The 16487-nt window shown below is 52.4% G+C and overlaps 1 protein-coding gene across 2 annotated transcripts in view; it reads left to right on the top strand.

Annotated features, from left to right (window-relative positions):
• ZNF500 (zinc finger protein 500) overlaps nucleotides 1-16182 on the top strand; it is an 18309-nt gene extending 2127 nt beyond the window's left edge. Inside the window, exons 2-7 of one of the 2 annotated variants that reach the window (XM_019660354.1) lie at nucleotides 512-688; nucleotides 2942-3060; nucleotides 5097-5359; nucleotides 6787-7279; nucleotides 8877-9060; nucleotides 12884-16182. In XM_019660354.1, the coding sequence (XP_019515899.1) occupies nucleotides 6884-7279; nucleotides 8877-9060; nucleotides 12884-13566 (1263 nt within the window). In that variant the 5' untranslated portion in view covers nucleotides 512-688; nucleotides 2942-3060; nucleotides 5097-5359; nucleotides 6787-6883 and the 3' untranslated portion in view covers nucleotides 13567-16182. The remainder of the gene's footprint in view (nucleotides 1-511; nucleotides 689-2941; nucleotides 3061-5096; nucleotides 5360-6786; nucleotides 7280-8876; nucleotides 9061-12883) is intronic. The other variant, XM_019660355.1, reaches the window with a different exon arrangement.
• The last annotated feature ends 305 nt before the right edge of the window (nucleotides 16183-16487 follow it).

The raw sequence follows: 16487 nt of genomic DNA, 5'->3' as shown, positions 1-16487 counted from the left end.
TTTTTTTTTTTTAAGATTTTATTGGGGAATTGGGGGAGGGGAACAGGCAGGTAGACAAATTGCTGTTTTTGGTTCTTCAGTCTAGTTGTGGAGGACGTTGCTTCACTGGCCCATGTTGGTATGATCATTGTGCTCTTCCCGGATGAAGCAATCGGTCGCCGGTCATTGGTTGGCCGCTCATGGTGGCTCACGGCAGCTCTCGCCGGCTGCCGGCTGCTCACGCTGGCTGCCAGCCACTCACGTAACTCACAGCAGCCCAGCTCTAGGTCGAGCTGTTGTTCATCATCTTAGGTGTAGAGGGCAGTATCACTGGCCCTTAATGTGGGATCCGAACTGCGGCCCTGCTGCTCAGAGCTGGTGCCCCTAAGGGATCTCTTAACCAACTGAGCCACTCAGCCGGCCCGACAAATCATTCTTTAACAAGTGGCATGAATAATGTTTTTTCTTTCACAGCGGTTGAGAAGCCTATTCCTCAGCTGTACCTTTCACTCTGTCTGTCTCTCTCTCACAGTCTGGCTGTCTACATGTTGGCTTCAGCCCACAGATTTGTTTCAGGGGGAGGCTGGACATTTTACCTATGACTACTTCTCATTGCTTATTTCTGGCCTCCTGTCCTGCCTAAACAAGCCTTTGAAGAAGGTATTGAAGCCAAGGACATGCTGGCTTCCCTCCTTGAGGTAGAGCCCAGGTGAATGAATGGTCCTTTTGTCTAAATAGCATCTACCTAAAAGAGCAACTGCATCACTCTCCTCACCCCGCTGCGTTTTTCTTCATAGCACTCTCACCACCTGCATCATTTTATATGTCTGTGTATACATCCTTGTCTGTGTGTGCCAGACACAGCCCAGAAATGTGTTGATGTGTTTTGTTTATCTGAAACAGGAATGACTCCATTTTAAATCTACATTCAAAATTGTTTTCACCTAAACATCCAGGTACATGGTTTCTGGGAAACAATCAGACTGGCTGGTGGTGTGGGGCCTGCATCCCCCACTACTTCCTGTGTCCCTGACACAGAGACCTTGCATCAGAAGCCATCTGTCGTTATGCCGGCGCAACTGTGTTTCTTGAGGTAGAAGTTCTCCACACTCACTTCGCTCTCATATGTAGTAACACAAAAGAAAGATCGAGAGGGACAAATGTTTTAAGAAAAATGGGAAGAGAGAGATCTCACCAGGAGGAACTAAGTACCCTGGCACCTTGATCTTCCAGCCTCCATAACTGAGAAATAAATGTCTGTTGGTTCAGCCCCAAGTCTGGTATTTTGTTACGGCAGCCCAAGCCAATTAGGACACTGTTTTATTCCCAAGAGAAGTATGTGAATCTTTACCCCAATGTGAACTATGTCTGGACTGACAGCAAGCAAGAGAGTTTAGCAGATGTCATCCCCATGAGTAAGAATTTCCAAGTATGTGTGGTGGTTCTTGAATCCCCTTCCCCCAGCAGACCCCACCCTTTCTCCACAATGTCTTCATCCTGGAGGCCATTCTCCCTTGCAGGAATCGTCCTGCTTTGTAAGTCTGTTCTTACCCATCTGCTTCTCATTTGACTTGCTGGCTGTAGGGAAAAGACAGATAAAGTTTCAAATGCTGGGTGGTTCAAGGTGTAAGCAATGGGTATCTCCTGCCTTCCTCTTAACTGATGTATCCTCTCATCTGTCTAAAATTTAATAATGGAACCAAAACACACCAGACACCAAGGAGATTTCACAGTGTTGCACAGCGAGTGCCCTTATCCCTTATTCTTTCTGTTAATGGAAATAATAGCAAAACAACTAATGTTTACTGAGTGCTTTTATGTTTCACCCCAGAGCAAAGTATTTTAATGTACTGTATCATTTAATCCTAGTAAGTATCCTCTGGGGCATAGGTACTATTTATCCCCATTTATATTATTATCAGAATCAAGTTTGTCATAATGCTGGGCAGCAGAGTTCAGTGCCTGAAGAACAAATTCCAGCTGTTCATTTATTCAGTCGCTCAGCACATATTTACTGAGCACCTCCTATGTGCCAAGCAGATCTGCCTACTGTCTAGAAAACCAGAGGGGGCATTTTGGCCTGAGTGGCCACCTCAAAGGAGAATCTTGGGACAGGACCAGAGTCTTCTGAGAAACAGTTTGGGTGTTTATGCCAAGACCGGGCATCAGTTACCTGATGAGCGTTCAAGTGTGCCTGTAAGAGAGTGCTTCGGACTGCAGGCTCTGGAGTGGGCCTGCCTGAGTTGGTTTGGCTCTTCCACTTTTCTAGCTGTGTGGCCTTGGGCAGGGCTGTGCACCTCTCTGAGCCTGTTTACGCATCTAAAACGTGGGTCTAATGATATCTACACGAGAGAGTCATTGTGAGGATTTAAGTAGCCCAGTAAAAACACAATCCCATGGGCTTAGGAAGTGCTTTAAAAAACATTAGCTTTTATTAGCTCATGGAGGCTTTAGAAAAAGTATAATAAAACATCCATATATATCCGTTTTGGGGCACAGTAGCTCTCTGATGACTCTCCTAGATAACTTCATCGATTTAGCTAAACTGTTTTGACTCTTAATGAAATGTCGGTTCTCAGCCATTTGGACATTGGGAAATTGCTACTAAAATGACTCAGATTTTTAGCGTGCTTGATCATAGGCCATTTTTTTAAATAAGAGTGAATGTGAGCTGAATCGACGCCTGGTATATGTTATGGAACTGCATCATCAGTCAGAAGTAATTGGCCCCCTCTGTCTTCAGAGGAGGATATATGTGTGCTGCTTAATTGTTTGTAAACTTCTGTGAGTATGACACTGCCCTTTTAATTCAAATTGTTTTGTGGATCCCATAAACACCGAAAACAAGCTACATTTATAAGTATAAATATAAGTAGTGATATGTGTGTATAACTGTAAATACTTTTCATTCAGACTGTAAACAAATGCTTGGGGCCTTAATGGCTCTGTGGACCGCTTACAGGAACTCCATGGCCCAGGTGTCCAAGATCTACAAATTGAGACCCGCAGACTTCATCCCAGTGAAGTGGCAAGTCATGAAGCTAGAGCCGATGTTTATGGACATGCTGGACATTGTCACAGGTGCTTTGGAAACATAATCTTATCTAATCCTATCTGTCAGCTCTGAAGTTGGAGCTATGACAGTCCCCATTTTACAGATGAGGCACAGGTAAGGCTCACCCAGTTAATGGTGGAGCCAGGATTTGAAACACTGGTTTGGATGCGCATTGATGGAGGCCCAAATTCATTCTGGTTTATATTTGTTAGGAACTGAATGTTTATGTCCCCCCAAAATAGAATTAAGACAGAAATCCTGGGCAAAGTAGAAATTTAGCCTTTAAATCTCTTGGTTGTAGTCACTGGAAACTGCCCAGATAGGAGGGGACCAGAACTAAATGAGCCAGGGCGAGGTCACTACATAGACTTGCTAACTTCCATACATCCAGCTTTGAGGAGAAGATGACAAGAGGTGCAAGGCCAGGGCCCTACAGCTAACCGGGAGGCAGTTAGAAATGGGAAGGTGTAGGGCAGCTTTGAAAATGCTGGTATCCCCACACCTGTCTGTCCCTCTAGACAGAGCCAAGTGTGTCCTGCAGCCAGATCTTGGCCGTCCAGTCCTATAGAACCTGCTGCTCCATCAGCCTCTTCCGTTTTCCTCCTTTTCCCACTCCCACTTTGTCCGTGCTCCCTTCTTCCTCCCTTACGTACCAATCTGTGACTTGTCCAAATGATCTCTTTCTACACCCTTCTGAAGCAGATGGAATGGCAGGCCTCTTGTGTTGGATTTCAGCACCAGTCCTCTGAACAGCTCCACACCTTGGTCAGTCCCAGCAGCAAGCACACCCACAACCTGAGGGAGTTAGTTCATTCTAAGATTCAACTTTCCTGACCTGCAATTGGGTGTTGTAAGGAGAAACTGAGGCGTATATGGGCCTGCCTTTCTTCAGGTCCCACCACAAGGCTGTGGGGGCCTGGGGCAGTCCCAAAATCTGACATCTACTCTTAAAGATGCCTCCCACACAGGGAAGTACAGTCTCCAGAAATCAGTCATGGGCAACCTAGTGTTCTGCCTCACAATAAAAACTAGGTATTGGATGGGGGGACGGGGGGTGGGGGAAGGGGGGAGATGAAACATGAGAGAATGGAGAGTAGGAGTGGAAGAAAAGAAAGCAGGCCAGTGGGAAGGTGGCGTAAGGCACTAGAGGTCTGGGGATGCCACAGCTGAAGGACTCAGAAATAGCCTGGGTCAGTGATGATGGTTAGGGGCACTTAGCACATGCTCGATACATAACCCTCACCAAGACCCTTTACCTGCTTACCCTCCAGGGGCCTAGACCCCCTCCCCCAGGTGCCATCGAGACACCAGGGAATATCTAGGTTACCACCTGTTCAAAGTGCCTGCTTGGCACAAACTGGAGTCCAATAAATATTTGTTGGTTAATAAATGAAAGAAATAAGCAATTGATAATCAAGATGCCCCCAGCAAGTAACTTTCTGGGTCGTCATTTTCCAGTCTCTAAAATTAAGGGGTTGGACTAGGATAGATGCCTGGCTTCCAACTTCACCTAGCTCTGCACTTCAATATGTGACCTTGGACAGGTCACTGAACCTCTCTGTGCCTCAGTTTCCTCATCTATAAAATAGGGATAACAGTACCTACCTCCTAGGGTTGTTTCAAAGATGAACCAGGTTAATAATTGCAAAGTGCTTAAAACAGATCCTGGCACATACAAAGTGCTATGTAAGTAAAAAAGTAAATTTCCAAGATCCCTTCACTGTGGACTTTTTCAAGCAGAGAGAGGGCGGGTATGGAAGGGTGCCAGGAAAAATGGCCCAGAAACTGCGGAGCCTCTAAGCGCTCGCGCATGCTCACTGACGGTGCGGGTGGGGGAGGACTACGTTACCCACAATGCTTCCCGCGGACTCACCTATGTGGCCTCGTTCCCACGCTCTTAATCCGGCAGCCGGGGGTTCCAGGACTACGTGGCCCAAAATGCATCTCGCGGGCCCGCCTACGTGGTCTCATACCCACGCAACACAATTGCTCAACAAATGGTGTAAGGACTACGTTACCCACAATGCCTCACATAGACCCACCTATCTAGACTCTTTACCAGCCGGCTCCGCCAATGGTGCGAGGACTACGTTACGCCCCGCCCAATGCTTCCCGTAGGCCTGCCTACGCGGCTTGGTTCTCAAGTCGGACAGCCGGCTCAGCGAATGGCCTTCGTGGACCGTTCTCCGGCTTGCGTCTTGTGGTTGGGGTCCTCTGCCTTCTGACCAGCGTCCGGATACAGCCAGCCCGCCCTCCGCGGTCACGCTTTCTTCCTGGCCCGTTGTCCGGGTGCGCCGGAACCTCCCAGGGCCCGCAGCGCTGTGGGTGAGTGCGGGGGCGCGAGGTCGGGTTCAAGCTTCGGTCCCACCGCCCATTTCCAAAGCCCCGGTTCGTGCTCCGGCCTCAGCCACTTCTCACTCTCTGAGACCTGAAGGGATGAGATGGAAAAGCAGCCCTCCCGGGGAGTCCCAACCCTCCCAGGACCATCGAGCTGGAGGGACCGCCCTAGTGACTTATCTACTCTGGTACCCAGGGGGCTCACGAAGGGGCTTGCTCACGAAGCCCAAAATCGGGGGTCAGGTTGAGACAGAATCAAAGTCTCCCTGAGCTGACTGGGCTCTGGTTCTCACCATATTTCCAAAGGGATCCCATCAAAAAGAGCCAACTGTAATAAAAACAGTGTTTCTGGAGTCTGACCGGTTCCAGGCACAGCGCTAAACTTATAGCAGTGGCACTATATTTTCTATTTTGAGATTTAAACCTTTAGTGTAATTTCGATTTAACAGTGTAGTTTAGCTTGCGATTTTTTGAAAGTTTTTCTTTGCTTCCCTCTCCTCCAGCCAAACCTTTAATGACCCTGTTTACTATACATTTACTATGCATACCAAGTTTCAAAGGCTCTGTTTACTTCACAGGGTATGCATACCTAGCTCAAAGACTTGAAAGAAGTTTTTACATCTGCATAATCCACTCTTATCCTGAAACAAAACAACCTCTGGGAAGCGCCTTCCCCCCCCCCTCCCCCCCGGAATTGCCTCACCAACTTCCCCTTTCCTTTGTCCTGCCTCTCTTTACCTGCTTATACAACTTTCGGGCTGGGCCTGGCCAGGTCCCCCTCCCCAGCCAGGCCTCTCACTGCTCTGACCTATGACCTCTGGGGCAGAACCATGACCCTCCATCTCCAGGCGGGAGACCCCAGGATGCTTGAGCCCCAAGGTTGTTGACAGTTCCTCAGGCATTACTGACCGCCATATTGGAAATTGGAACTGAACATACTGGCCAAATAAAGTTGAAACTCTAAAAATTAAAATAAATAAATAAATAGAACTTCTGGGCCATGCTGAGAGGAGGAGGATGGCCTTTGGACAGGAGTCCGCCACCCTCCCAGAATGCTGGCATTTTGAATAAACCTGCTTTTTCCACCAACCTGGCTTCTGAAGTTTTGACTTTTGTGAGGTGATGAGCTGGACCTTTAGCACGGTAACAAACTCTTTCCAAACATCCTTCCCATTTGTGTGTGGATGATATCACCATCTTTTCTTTTCAAATGAGGAAACTGAAGCCCAGAGAGGTTAAGTGGTTTGTCTGGGAATTAGCAGGGAGTTAGCAGAGATAAATGAATCTTACTTTAACCCTGTCTTTTTGCCAATGAGGGTGAGTTTGGCCCTGGGGCCAAGGCAGTGGCTTATGGGTGCAGACGCTTATCCTGCTCCTGTGCTACACCCCCAAATGATGTTATCGTCTGTCCACAGATCCCTGCAAAACGTCTTCTTAGTGTCTGGCCAGGGGTATAGGGAAAGACAGAGTTGACCCCTGAGGCCTGAGAAGGAGCAAGGCCCACCTGGAGCAATGGCAACCGCCCAGGGCCTCCAGCCCCCGCCACCCCTGGAGCAGGATGAGATCCTGATTGTGAAGGTGGAGAAGGACTTCCACTGGGAAGAGGAACCCTCCCTGGAGGCAGAAAACCCCAGCCCCGAGACCTTCCGCCAGCTCTTCCGGCTCTTCTGCTACCAGGAGGTGGCGGGACCCCGGGAGGCCCTGAGCCGCCTCTGGGAGCTCTGCTGCCGCTGGCTGCAGCCCGAGCTGCGCACCAAGGAGCAGATCCTGGAGCTGCTGGTGTTGGAGCAGTTCCTGACGGTGCTGCCCAGGGAGCTCCAGGCCCGGGTGCGGGAGCAGCAGCCGGAGAGTGGTGAGGAGGCCGTGGTCCTCGTGGAAGGGCTGCAGCGGGAGCCCAGGAAACAGAGGGTGAGGTGGGGGGCATTTTGGCCCTGAGGTGAGGAAACAAGCCCTGCTGCTGAGGTCTGCATTTGGAGATTCCCTGAGCTCTAGAGCCGTGGCCAGCCATGGTTATCTGGAGGACATGGGGCTGCTTGGACTCTGTGCATGGAAGAAGGCAACTGCAAAGTTTCTCAGCCTTGGCCAGTGGGTCCCCCTGTTGGTTAACCACATATAGCCCCACTAGCCCTTTTTAAGCTAGTATGGACTGGTTTGTTAACACCCTTCCAGTATAGGCCAGACACAGGTTTTGATGGGAGGGAGGTTGGAGACCTTCCCAGGCAGCACCTAGAGAGTTGAAGAGATCCCAGCAGAGAGGAGCACTGAGAAGAAAGGCTAAAGGCTTGTGGGTGCCCTGGTTAGCACCCCCAGATGTTTCCCAGTCTCTCCAGATCTGTGCTGTCCAATATAGCAGCTTCCAGCCACATGTGGCTTATTAAATAAAATTGAAAATGTAGTTCCCAAGTCACGTGCCACATTTTTCAAGAGCTCGGTCATCACATATATGGCTAGTGGCTACCGTACTGGACAGTGTGATTATAGGACAGTTCTATCATTGTGGAAAGCTCTTTAGATAGGGTCACTCTAGAGTGCATTCCAACTTCTAACCGGATTTGGAGAGTAGCAAGTCTTACAAATCTCTGCTTTTAGTCACAAAACTAATCAAGATGGGGGGAAAAATGGTCATTTCACCTACTGTTTTAATTCTTTTTTCAGGGCCATGCCCAGATTAGATATTTAGCCAATGCTGACTGGTCACCTCTCTTCCTGTGGCAGTGTCTTAGCCACCTCCTGCTGTTCTTTTGCATCCAGCAGGACAGACACATCCCCCCCCCAAAACTTGGCTCTGTGGGTTGAGTGCAGTAAGCAACTCCTGCTATCATGGTGACCAACAACACAGGATCCCCTCAGCTCCTCCAGGCTTGGTGTTTGGGGTTCCTGGCATGTTTTCCCTCTGTCACTGTGTACCCTGGAACTTCTGGGGACTGTCTCCTGTCAGAGTTGTGGAATGTTGGACAAGAGGAGGCCTAAGACAATGGTCCCCAGCACTGGTTTTACAGTTCCCTGGGAGTGTGTCTTACCCCAAGCACTGTTGCAGAGCTCGGTAAACTGAGACTCAAGTTCATCTAATTTACCTCCTCTGGAATTAGGAATTAGATTATCCCAAAGTGCCTGTAGATGATTTTTAAAATGTAGCAAATGCAGTAATGCCAACTTCCAAAATGAGATTGGATTCAGACCCCTTCTGGTCCAGGGTCTGTTGGGAGCACCAGGAAATGAGGGTAATAGCGTGATAGTGACGCCATTGCAGGGTGACAGGGAGACACCATGGAATCTCACTCAGGAGCAGAGCAGGCCCTGCTTTGTCCTGGCTCATAGTCCTCCCTGGGAGCTGGCTGGAGGGAGGGCTGCGTGTGGCATGTGGAGGGCCAAGGGTGCAGTTAGACACAATGAGGCTGCCCCCTTTTGGTGAGGATGGCCAGGGGTGCCCAAGACAAGGGGTTGGGGATCCTTTGGGTCTCCCCCTGACCTGGGATCTTATGGGCAGCACTCTGTCTGTGTGCAGGGCCCGGAGACGCTCTCTGACGACACAGTACTCCACCGGACCGGGGAACAGTCTTTGAAACTCCAGGCAGTGGCGCAGCCAGAGGAGCTGTCCCTAGAAGAAGGGGCTCGGTGCACCAGGCAGCAGCCCCTGGCCCAGCTGAGCCACAGACCCAAGAGAGGCCCCCCGCTCTGGCCAAAGAGAGGTGAGTAGCCTCCCCTCTTGAGGAAAACAGCTCTGCAAGGGAGGGGAGAAGGGAAAGGTGTGTCACAGGTGGTTGAGGCTGTGTCCATCTGGTGTGGACAGGCTCCCAGTGGGGAGCTGAGCATAGGTGGGAGCAGCTGCACCTGTCCCGCCCTCACAGTGGGCTGTGTGGGCCTCGCTGGTCACTGTGCTGTTTCTCTAGGCCCAGTGGCCTTCCAGCACCAGGACACAGCAGCACCAGCCACATCCTTCCAGCCTGGTCCCAGGTGAGCTGGCATTCCTGGGGACACTTCTCTCCCATGGCCAGGTCCCTGGGTTTCAAAGGTGCTCCCCCTTGGAGTGACCTTCACCTCCTGGGAAGTCTTGCTATGTCTCAGACGCCACCTGAGTACTAGGCGTGTCCTGGAGGATTGTGGGGTCCGATAGTGAGCTAGGGCAATCGCTGAAATGCAGCTGGGTGTTAGAGTCTCTTGGGACTTCAGGTAAAAATACAGATTCCTCCCCCAGCCCTGGTCTGGAATAGTCTTTTTTGCTTGTTTGTTTAAATAACAGCTTTATTGAAATATGTTTCATAGATACACAATTCACCCATTTAAAGTGTACAGCATTTAATATATTTACAGACTTGTGTAGTCATCATCATAATCAATTTTAGAACATCTTCATCACTCCCCAAAATACTCCACATCTCCCCCACCCCTTGGCAACCACGGATCCTCTGTATGAGTTTTCTCTCTTATGGACATTGTTTGCTTTGGTTTTAATCATGCTCCCCAGGTCAGCCTGGTGCTAGTTTTGAGAACCGCTGGCCTAGAGCCATCCTGAAGTCCTCAAGTCACCCCATTTGGGCCCCAGGGATACTTGAGCCAAGGTAGGGCTTGCTAACTCGTGTCCCCAAGGGGCATGCGCCCCAGTGGCCAAGCACGCAGTTGATCCAACACCGTCTGCGACCCCGCAGCAACGGGGCAGAGCGCAGTGGCGATATATCCTCCCACAGAACAGGATCCCGCCATGTCTGAGCCAAGCTTGGGAGTAAGAGAGGTGGATGATAGCATGTGGAGAGGGAAGAAGTCGGGGGAGGTGAGCAGGACCCACCATCGTGACGTGTGTGGAAGGGACGGGTAAGCCCACCAGGCTGGCCCAACCTGAAGGGACACTGGCATGGGATTGAGTGGGCTGTGTTGTAGATGCCAGTGACCTTGAAAGATGTGGCCATGTACCGGTCCCAGGAGGAGTGGGGGTGCCTGGACCCGGCTCAGTGGGATGTGCTGTCAGAGAGTGAGGGCAACATGGGGAAACCCTGGCCGCTGCCCATCAGAAACCATGAGGGAGGGTGGCTCCTTGCCTTGGGCTGGCCTAGCATTTCCCCAAAGGTGTGTTGGCCTCCAGGACCTGAGACCCAGGCCACCTCCCCACTCTGCACCTTCCCTGGCTCCACATAGCCTACAGGAGCCGCCAGTCCATCAGTTCTCAAGCGGTAGTGGCCTGAGAAATCGTGGGGAGCATTGTAAAAATAGGAAATTATGCACAGGGGTTGGTTCAGTGGGTCAGGGGCGCTCCCTGGTGAGTCTCCTTGGCAGCCACCTGCATACAATCTGCAGAACCAGGGCTGCGGATGTGTACTGTCAGTGGCCCAGCTGCAGCAGGGGCAGCGTGGCTGCTCACCACGTCCCGGCAGAGCTGCCCTGGAGTCCTCCTTTTTTTTCTCCTTCACCCACACAGCTGGTCCAGTTTCCCTTCATCTTCTGTGCTACCGTCAGCCTCCTTGGGCAGAGCTGCTCCCATCAAGGCCATGGCCATCCACAGCCGCTCCTTACCACTGCCCCAGCTCACCGCCCACCACTGTCTCTTCCCACTGGGCTTATCCTGCAACTCCTGCCACCCACTGGCTCCCTAAAATGTTTTCTAAGGGAATTGAGATGCTGCTTTGTATCATTTTGTAAGCAGGACCGCCCACTCCCAGGTCGCGTCTGCTCGCCCAGCAGGGGCAAGGAGAAGGCCTTCAGTGCCCAGTTCATGCTGCCTTGGGGCTGAGGGATGTGTGTGGCGATGCTGGTTCAGGCAAGGGAGTCAGCACGAAGGAAATGGAAGTCCCAGATTAGAGTCCCCCGTCTTCTGGGGTTTAGACATTGGTGATTGTGTTTGTGAAGTTCACCTTCAAGGGCTTAGAGCAGGAGTCAGCAGACTTTTTTTGTAAAGGGCCAGGTAATAAATAGTTCAGGTGTGTGGGCCATACAGTCTGTGTTGTGACTACTCTGCTCTGCCACCTTGATGTGAAGACAGCCATGGACAGCAGAAAGGACAAAGTATATGGGCACAAAGACAGGCATTGGCCCTTGGGCCCCAGTGTGCTGATTCCTGCCTAAGGGAATGGCAAGGGGAGATAGGTGACCTTAGGAAAGGTTTGGGGCTGAGAAAGAAACCCCTCAATGGAGGAGGAGAGAGTCATACCAGATCAGGCTGCGACCACGTACTGCTCTCAGGAACACAAGTGAAACTAGTCCCCAAGGTAGAAATGAGGGCAAGGGCCTGGGCCGAGCATGGGGCAGATGAGAGGCCCCCTCAAGTGTCACCCAGGCAGCAGTGCTTTCGGGCCTACACCTGGGGATGGAATTGCTGGGTCCTGTGACGGTGTGTAGCCTTCTGAGGAACTGCCAGACTCAGTTCCTTTTTAAAAATTCTCACAACAGGCCCGGGAGGTGGTTCCATCATCTTAATTGCACACATGTGGGAATCGAGGCTCAGGAAATCGGAGCTGAACCCCACATTTGGCTTTCTGGAAGTGTGAGTGGAGACAGAAGGGGAGAGCAAGAGAGGCCTGCTTGGGGTCTGTGGTAGATGGGGTCTTAGCGTGGACATATCCCGGGGTGACAGGAGGTTCTGTCCCTCTTCGTTGGGTTGGTATCTGCCCACTGTGAGCTTTTTAGGGTGTTCTGCTTAAAGGTGTCTGCTCCCCAGTTTCCCAGCACGCTTCATGCCCCAAGGTCCCCAGGTGGGGTTTGCTTTGGGCCGCAGACTAGGAAGCAGAGAAGAATATTTGCCCAGTCATACAACCCGGGCGACAGTGCCAGGGTCCACTCCAGGGCCCTCTTGCTCTGTGCTCATGTCACCATGGTGGTGGCTCTTGAATTTGGATCTGCAAAGGGGCCACCCCCAAATATATGAGCGGGAAGCCAAGGAGCTCGGACCCCAAGCCTTGGGGTCCTGCTCCAACCAGAACAGCCCAGTGCAGGGTCTCTCTGGGCACTTGACATCAGGGCTGGATCATTGTTGAGGGGGGGCCGTCTATGCGCCAGAGGATGTTCACCAGCATCCCTGGCTCCACCCACTAAATGCCAGTTGCAACTCTCCTGCCCCAGGCTTGACAACTAAAACTGTCTGCAGACATTGCCAAGTGTTGGCTGAGGCGCACCACCGCCCTCCCTCAGTGAGAATCCCTGGCCTAGAGGTTATAAGCCCGGATGACTGGGGGCTCTTAACAGCTAAGTGACTCTGGATAAATTCCCAACCTCCCCGTGTCTCAGTTTGTCTGTAAAACGGGACAGTAACAGCACCCACCTCACGGGCATTTCAAGGATTAAACGAGTTGCCTGCTGTGTGTTTACGGCAGCCTCTGGCCGAGGTGTTAGCACCTCACGTCATGGTCTGGGTGACAGTCGCTGTTCCGTGATTTGAGGGGGAATTTGAAGAGCATGGCTCTCCATCATTTTCCTCAGATGGAACCCCCCTCCCCCGCAGCCTTTGCTGCCTCTCTTATCAGAAGCTCCCCTTTCCTGTCCCCTCTCCATGCGTGGCCCTCAGGGACTCTGTTTTCTCTTTCTCAGGCCTCGGGATGCAGTATGAGGATGGGGAGGACACACCCACGAGAACGGAGTGGGACCAAGTGCTGTCGGCGCGCTGCAGGGGGCCCGGACCCCCGATCCCAGGTCAGGGGCAGGCCCCTGTTAGGGGCCTCACCAGGCCAAAGTGGCCTCTGGACAGAGGGGGTCCTCGAAGGGTGGCAAAGCCGCACACGTGCCCTGAATGTGGCAAAGGCTTTAGCAAAAAGTCCCACTTGACCAAGCACCAGCGCACGCACACCGGGGAGCGGCCGTACCAGTGTCTGGTGTGCGGGAAGGGCTTCAGCGACCGCTCCAACTTCGGCGCCCACCAGCGCATCCACACGGGTGAGAAGCCGTACTGGTGCACCGAGTGTGGGAAGCGCTTCAGCCAGAGCTCCAGCCTGGTCACCCACCGCCGGGTGCACACTGGGGAGCGGCCCTACGAGTGTGCTGAGTGCGGGAAGCGCTTCAGCAACAGCTCGCACTTAAGCACCCATCGCAGGACGCACACGGGAGAGCGGCCCTACACGTGCCCCGCCTGTGGCCGGGGCTTCCGCCAGGGCACCGACCTCCACAGACACCAGCGGACCCACAGTGGGGAGAAGCACCCGCAGAGCCCCGACACAGGGGTGCAGCCGCCTCCCAGACGCTCGAGGCTCCAGGAGGCCCCCGAGGCCAAAGCCTGACCACCATGCACAGAAGTCAGTCAGTTCATGAAGCTGCCGGAGCCATTTCTGTCCCGGAACCAGAAACCCTGACCCGTTCAGGCATCTTCAACCGACTCCGTTTGCTCCCCTGGACCCAGTGTGAGGACACAGCAGCGGGACATTTCAGGTGGAGTGCTGGGCACAGAACAGGTATGTGAGGGTTCTGGGGCTGCCGTATAAATGACAACCCACTGGGCGGCCCACAACAACAGGAATTCTCTCAGTTCTGGAGGCCACAAGTCCAAAATCAAGGTGTCTGCAGCACTGGTTCCGTCTGAAAGCTCTAACAGAGAAACCATCCCGTGCCTCTCCCAGCTTCTGGTGTTGTCGGCAGTCCTTGCTGTTCTTGGGCTTGTGGCAGCATCACTCCTGTCTCTGCCTCTGTTGTCACATGGCCATCTCCTTGTGTGTCTCTGTGTCCTGTCTTGTAAGGGCAGAATCATTGGATTTAAGGACTCACACACTCACACTCTCTCACTCCAGAATGACCTATTTACTAATTACATTGGCATTGACCCTATTTCCAAATAAGGTTACATTCTGAGGTGAATATGGGGGACACTCTTCCACCACTGCAGGGGAAGTCTCAATGGCTGCTGTTGCTTGTGGCATTATGTACCCCAGCCTTCCCCTCTAACCTTGCCACACTTTCAAAATGTAGCCTGTGGAGGCTTTTCCTATATTCTGGTGGTGTCAATGGGGAAATGGGGTGAGTTGGGGGGGTACCTTCAGAGATTCACAGCTGTTGTGTAGGATGGATGCCTGGTGTGGGAACGCTTCCCTGAGACGACTCCTGATTTCCCCCTCCTGTGAAGGATTTGACTGGCCCTGCCATCTTCCCAGGGCAGGCGTCCAGGACTGCCTCTGCTCCAGCCCCAGGTGGCCATGTTCCAGGCCACAGGCCAGCCTTGGTTATCCCCACTTTGTCTTTCTGAGGTGGATGTGCCTCTGGTTTGGTCACATCCACGGTCTTCTGAGTGACTGGGGGAGAGGTATAGAATCCTTATTAAGTTCAGTCATCACTGGAGTCACCACTGGATTCCAGAACATCCCATCCAGAAGTGTGGCCAGTCCTCACGGCTGGGTGGCCTTGGCCCTCAGGCCAGCTCGTGTTGCTCCATTCTGTTGTGTTTCCCAATCACTGTATATATTTTCACCTTTTCATACAACTCAGGTTCCAGGGCATGTGACGTCTTCTCCATTAATAAATGTCAGTCCTGAACCCATGTGCTCTGTCCTGCGTGTTCTCTGGAGAATGGGGCGACCTGGTTAAGGATGGTTTTGACCTAGGTCAGCTTCTGGTGCTCTCCTGGGGCATGTAGTACCCAGCTAGGTCAGCCGGGCCAGCTCTGCCGACCACCCACCTCCCCCACACGGCCGTGAGCCCCTGGGCGCACCTCGGGTCCAGGCTGGTGGCTGCGCTCTTCCTGGCCTGATAGCTGGGCCCATCAAGTGCCTGTTTCATGATATTCTGTCATGCAATCCTGGGACATTAGGTTTTTATAGATGGGGGAAGCTGCCCAAGTGGCAGAAAAGACTTTTAACCCAGGTCTGAACTCCCACTGCCTCATCCTGCCATGCTTTGACAGTAATTCAGAGTTGAACTTGGAACAAAGTTTATTTTCTAAAACTATCATCCTAAATGAAAACTGGCATGAAGAGGGGTAGATATGGGGGAATTGGGGTTAAAAGGAAAAAAGGGCCTTTGCTCTCGGCAGCGAGGCTGGTACCACGGGTGGAGGTGTGCCACATTAGGCTGCCAGCACCTAAGCCCTGACCATGCTGCCTGTGCCCTAGAACTGAGGGTGTGGGACCTCTGCAGGTGGGACAGCCTGGGGATCCCAAGCGACAGCAGCCTGGCCACAGATCCTGGGGGAGGCCTCGCCTGGGCCTCCTGTGGCCTTGGTGGAAGCTTCCATTGCATCTGGCTTCTAATGAAAACACCATAGTTGGTGGTGGGACCCCTGTGGCCAGGTCAAGCGGGGTCTGTGGCCTGGATCTTGGTTTCCTGTGGCTGGCTGAGGCCAGGCAGGGCCTGACTCGCCTGGTGCAGGGCTGGATAAGAAGACACCCTTGCCCATCTTCAATGCGTGGCAGCCAGTGGTGACCTCAGCTGAATGCCTAGGACCCTGCGGGGCCGCCTGAGCCTACAGCATGGGAGGACCCCAGGTGACTTTTCTACTCTTATGGGGCAGGCAGGACAGAGGGGGGCTGAGACTCTGAGAAGCAGAATCTTGGAAACAAATTGGGAGGAGAACAGAGGTGCCACAGATAAGGGCTTCTTCCTATTGGCAGCAGCAAGGCTGAGAACAAGAGTTATGAAAGGCCTGTGTGAAAGGGGGTGGGGTGGGGGATAAGGCTTGTAAAGTAACAGGGTGAGAGACGGGAGTGCCTCCTGTGGGACTTCAGTTCTTGCTGGTTATCCACAAGGATAACCTTGTGAAACAGTTTCAGGTGTTAGAACATTCAGTATTCTCTATTTAAAGGTCAAGTCCACCTTTAGTTTGGAAGGAATGTAGAACATATATGTGCCTTTGTGTCTTGACTAAAGAAAAAAGAAATCAAATTTCAATCAAAAGATCATTTGGAGGGCCAGCTGAGTGGCACGTTGGTTAAGAGTTGGCTTGGGACGCCAGCTCTGAGCAGCAGGGCCCTGGTTCGGATCCCACATGGGGGCCAGTGACACTGCCCTCTACAGCTAAGATGGTGAACAACAGCTCGACCTGGAGCTGGGCTGCCGTGAGTCGCCGGCGACGGCATAGGCTGCAGCCCCTGCTGCAGTGGGCTGCCATAAGCTATCGTGTGTGGCTGGCAGCCAGCGTGAGCAGCTGGCAGCCAGTGTGAGCTGCCAAGAGCTGCAGTGAGTGGCCGTCCAGAGGCCGGCGACCAATAAGCCTCAC

Source organism: Hipposideros armiger, unplaced genomic scaffold, assembly GCF_001890085.2.
Source record: "Hipposideros armiger isolate ML-2016 unplaced genomic scaffold, ASM189008v1 scaffold_315, whole genome shotgun sequence".
In the NCBI taxonomy this organism is placed as follows: domain Eukaryota; kingdom Metazoa; phylum Chordata; class Mammalia; order Chiroptera; family Hipposideridae; genus Hipposideros; species Hipposideros armiger.
Note: the sequence above shows the minus strand (reverse complement) of the source record. Positions and strands in the feature narration are given on the sequence as shown.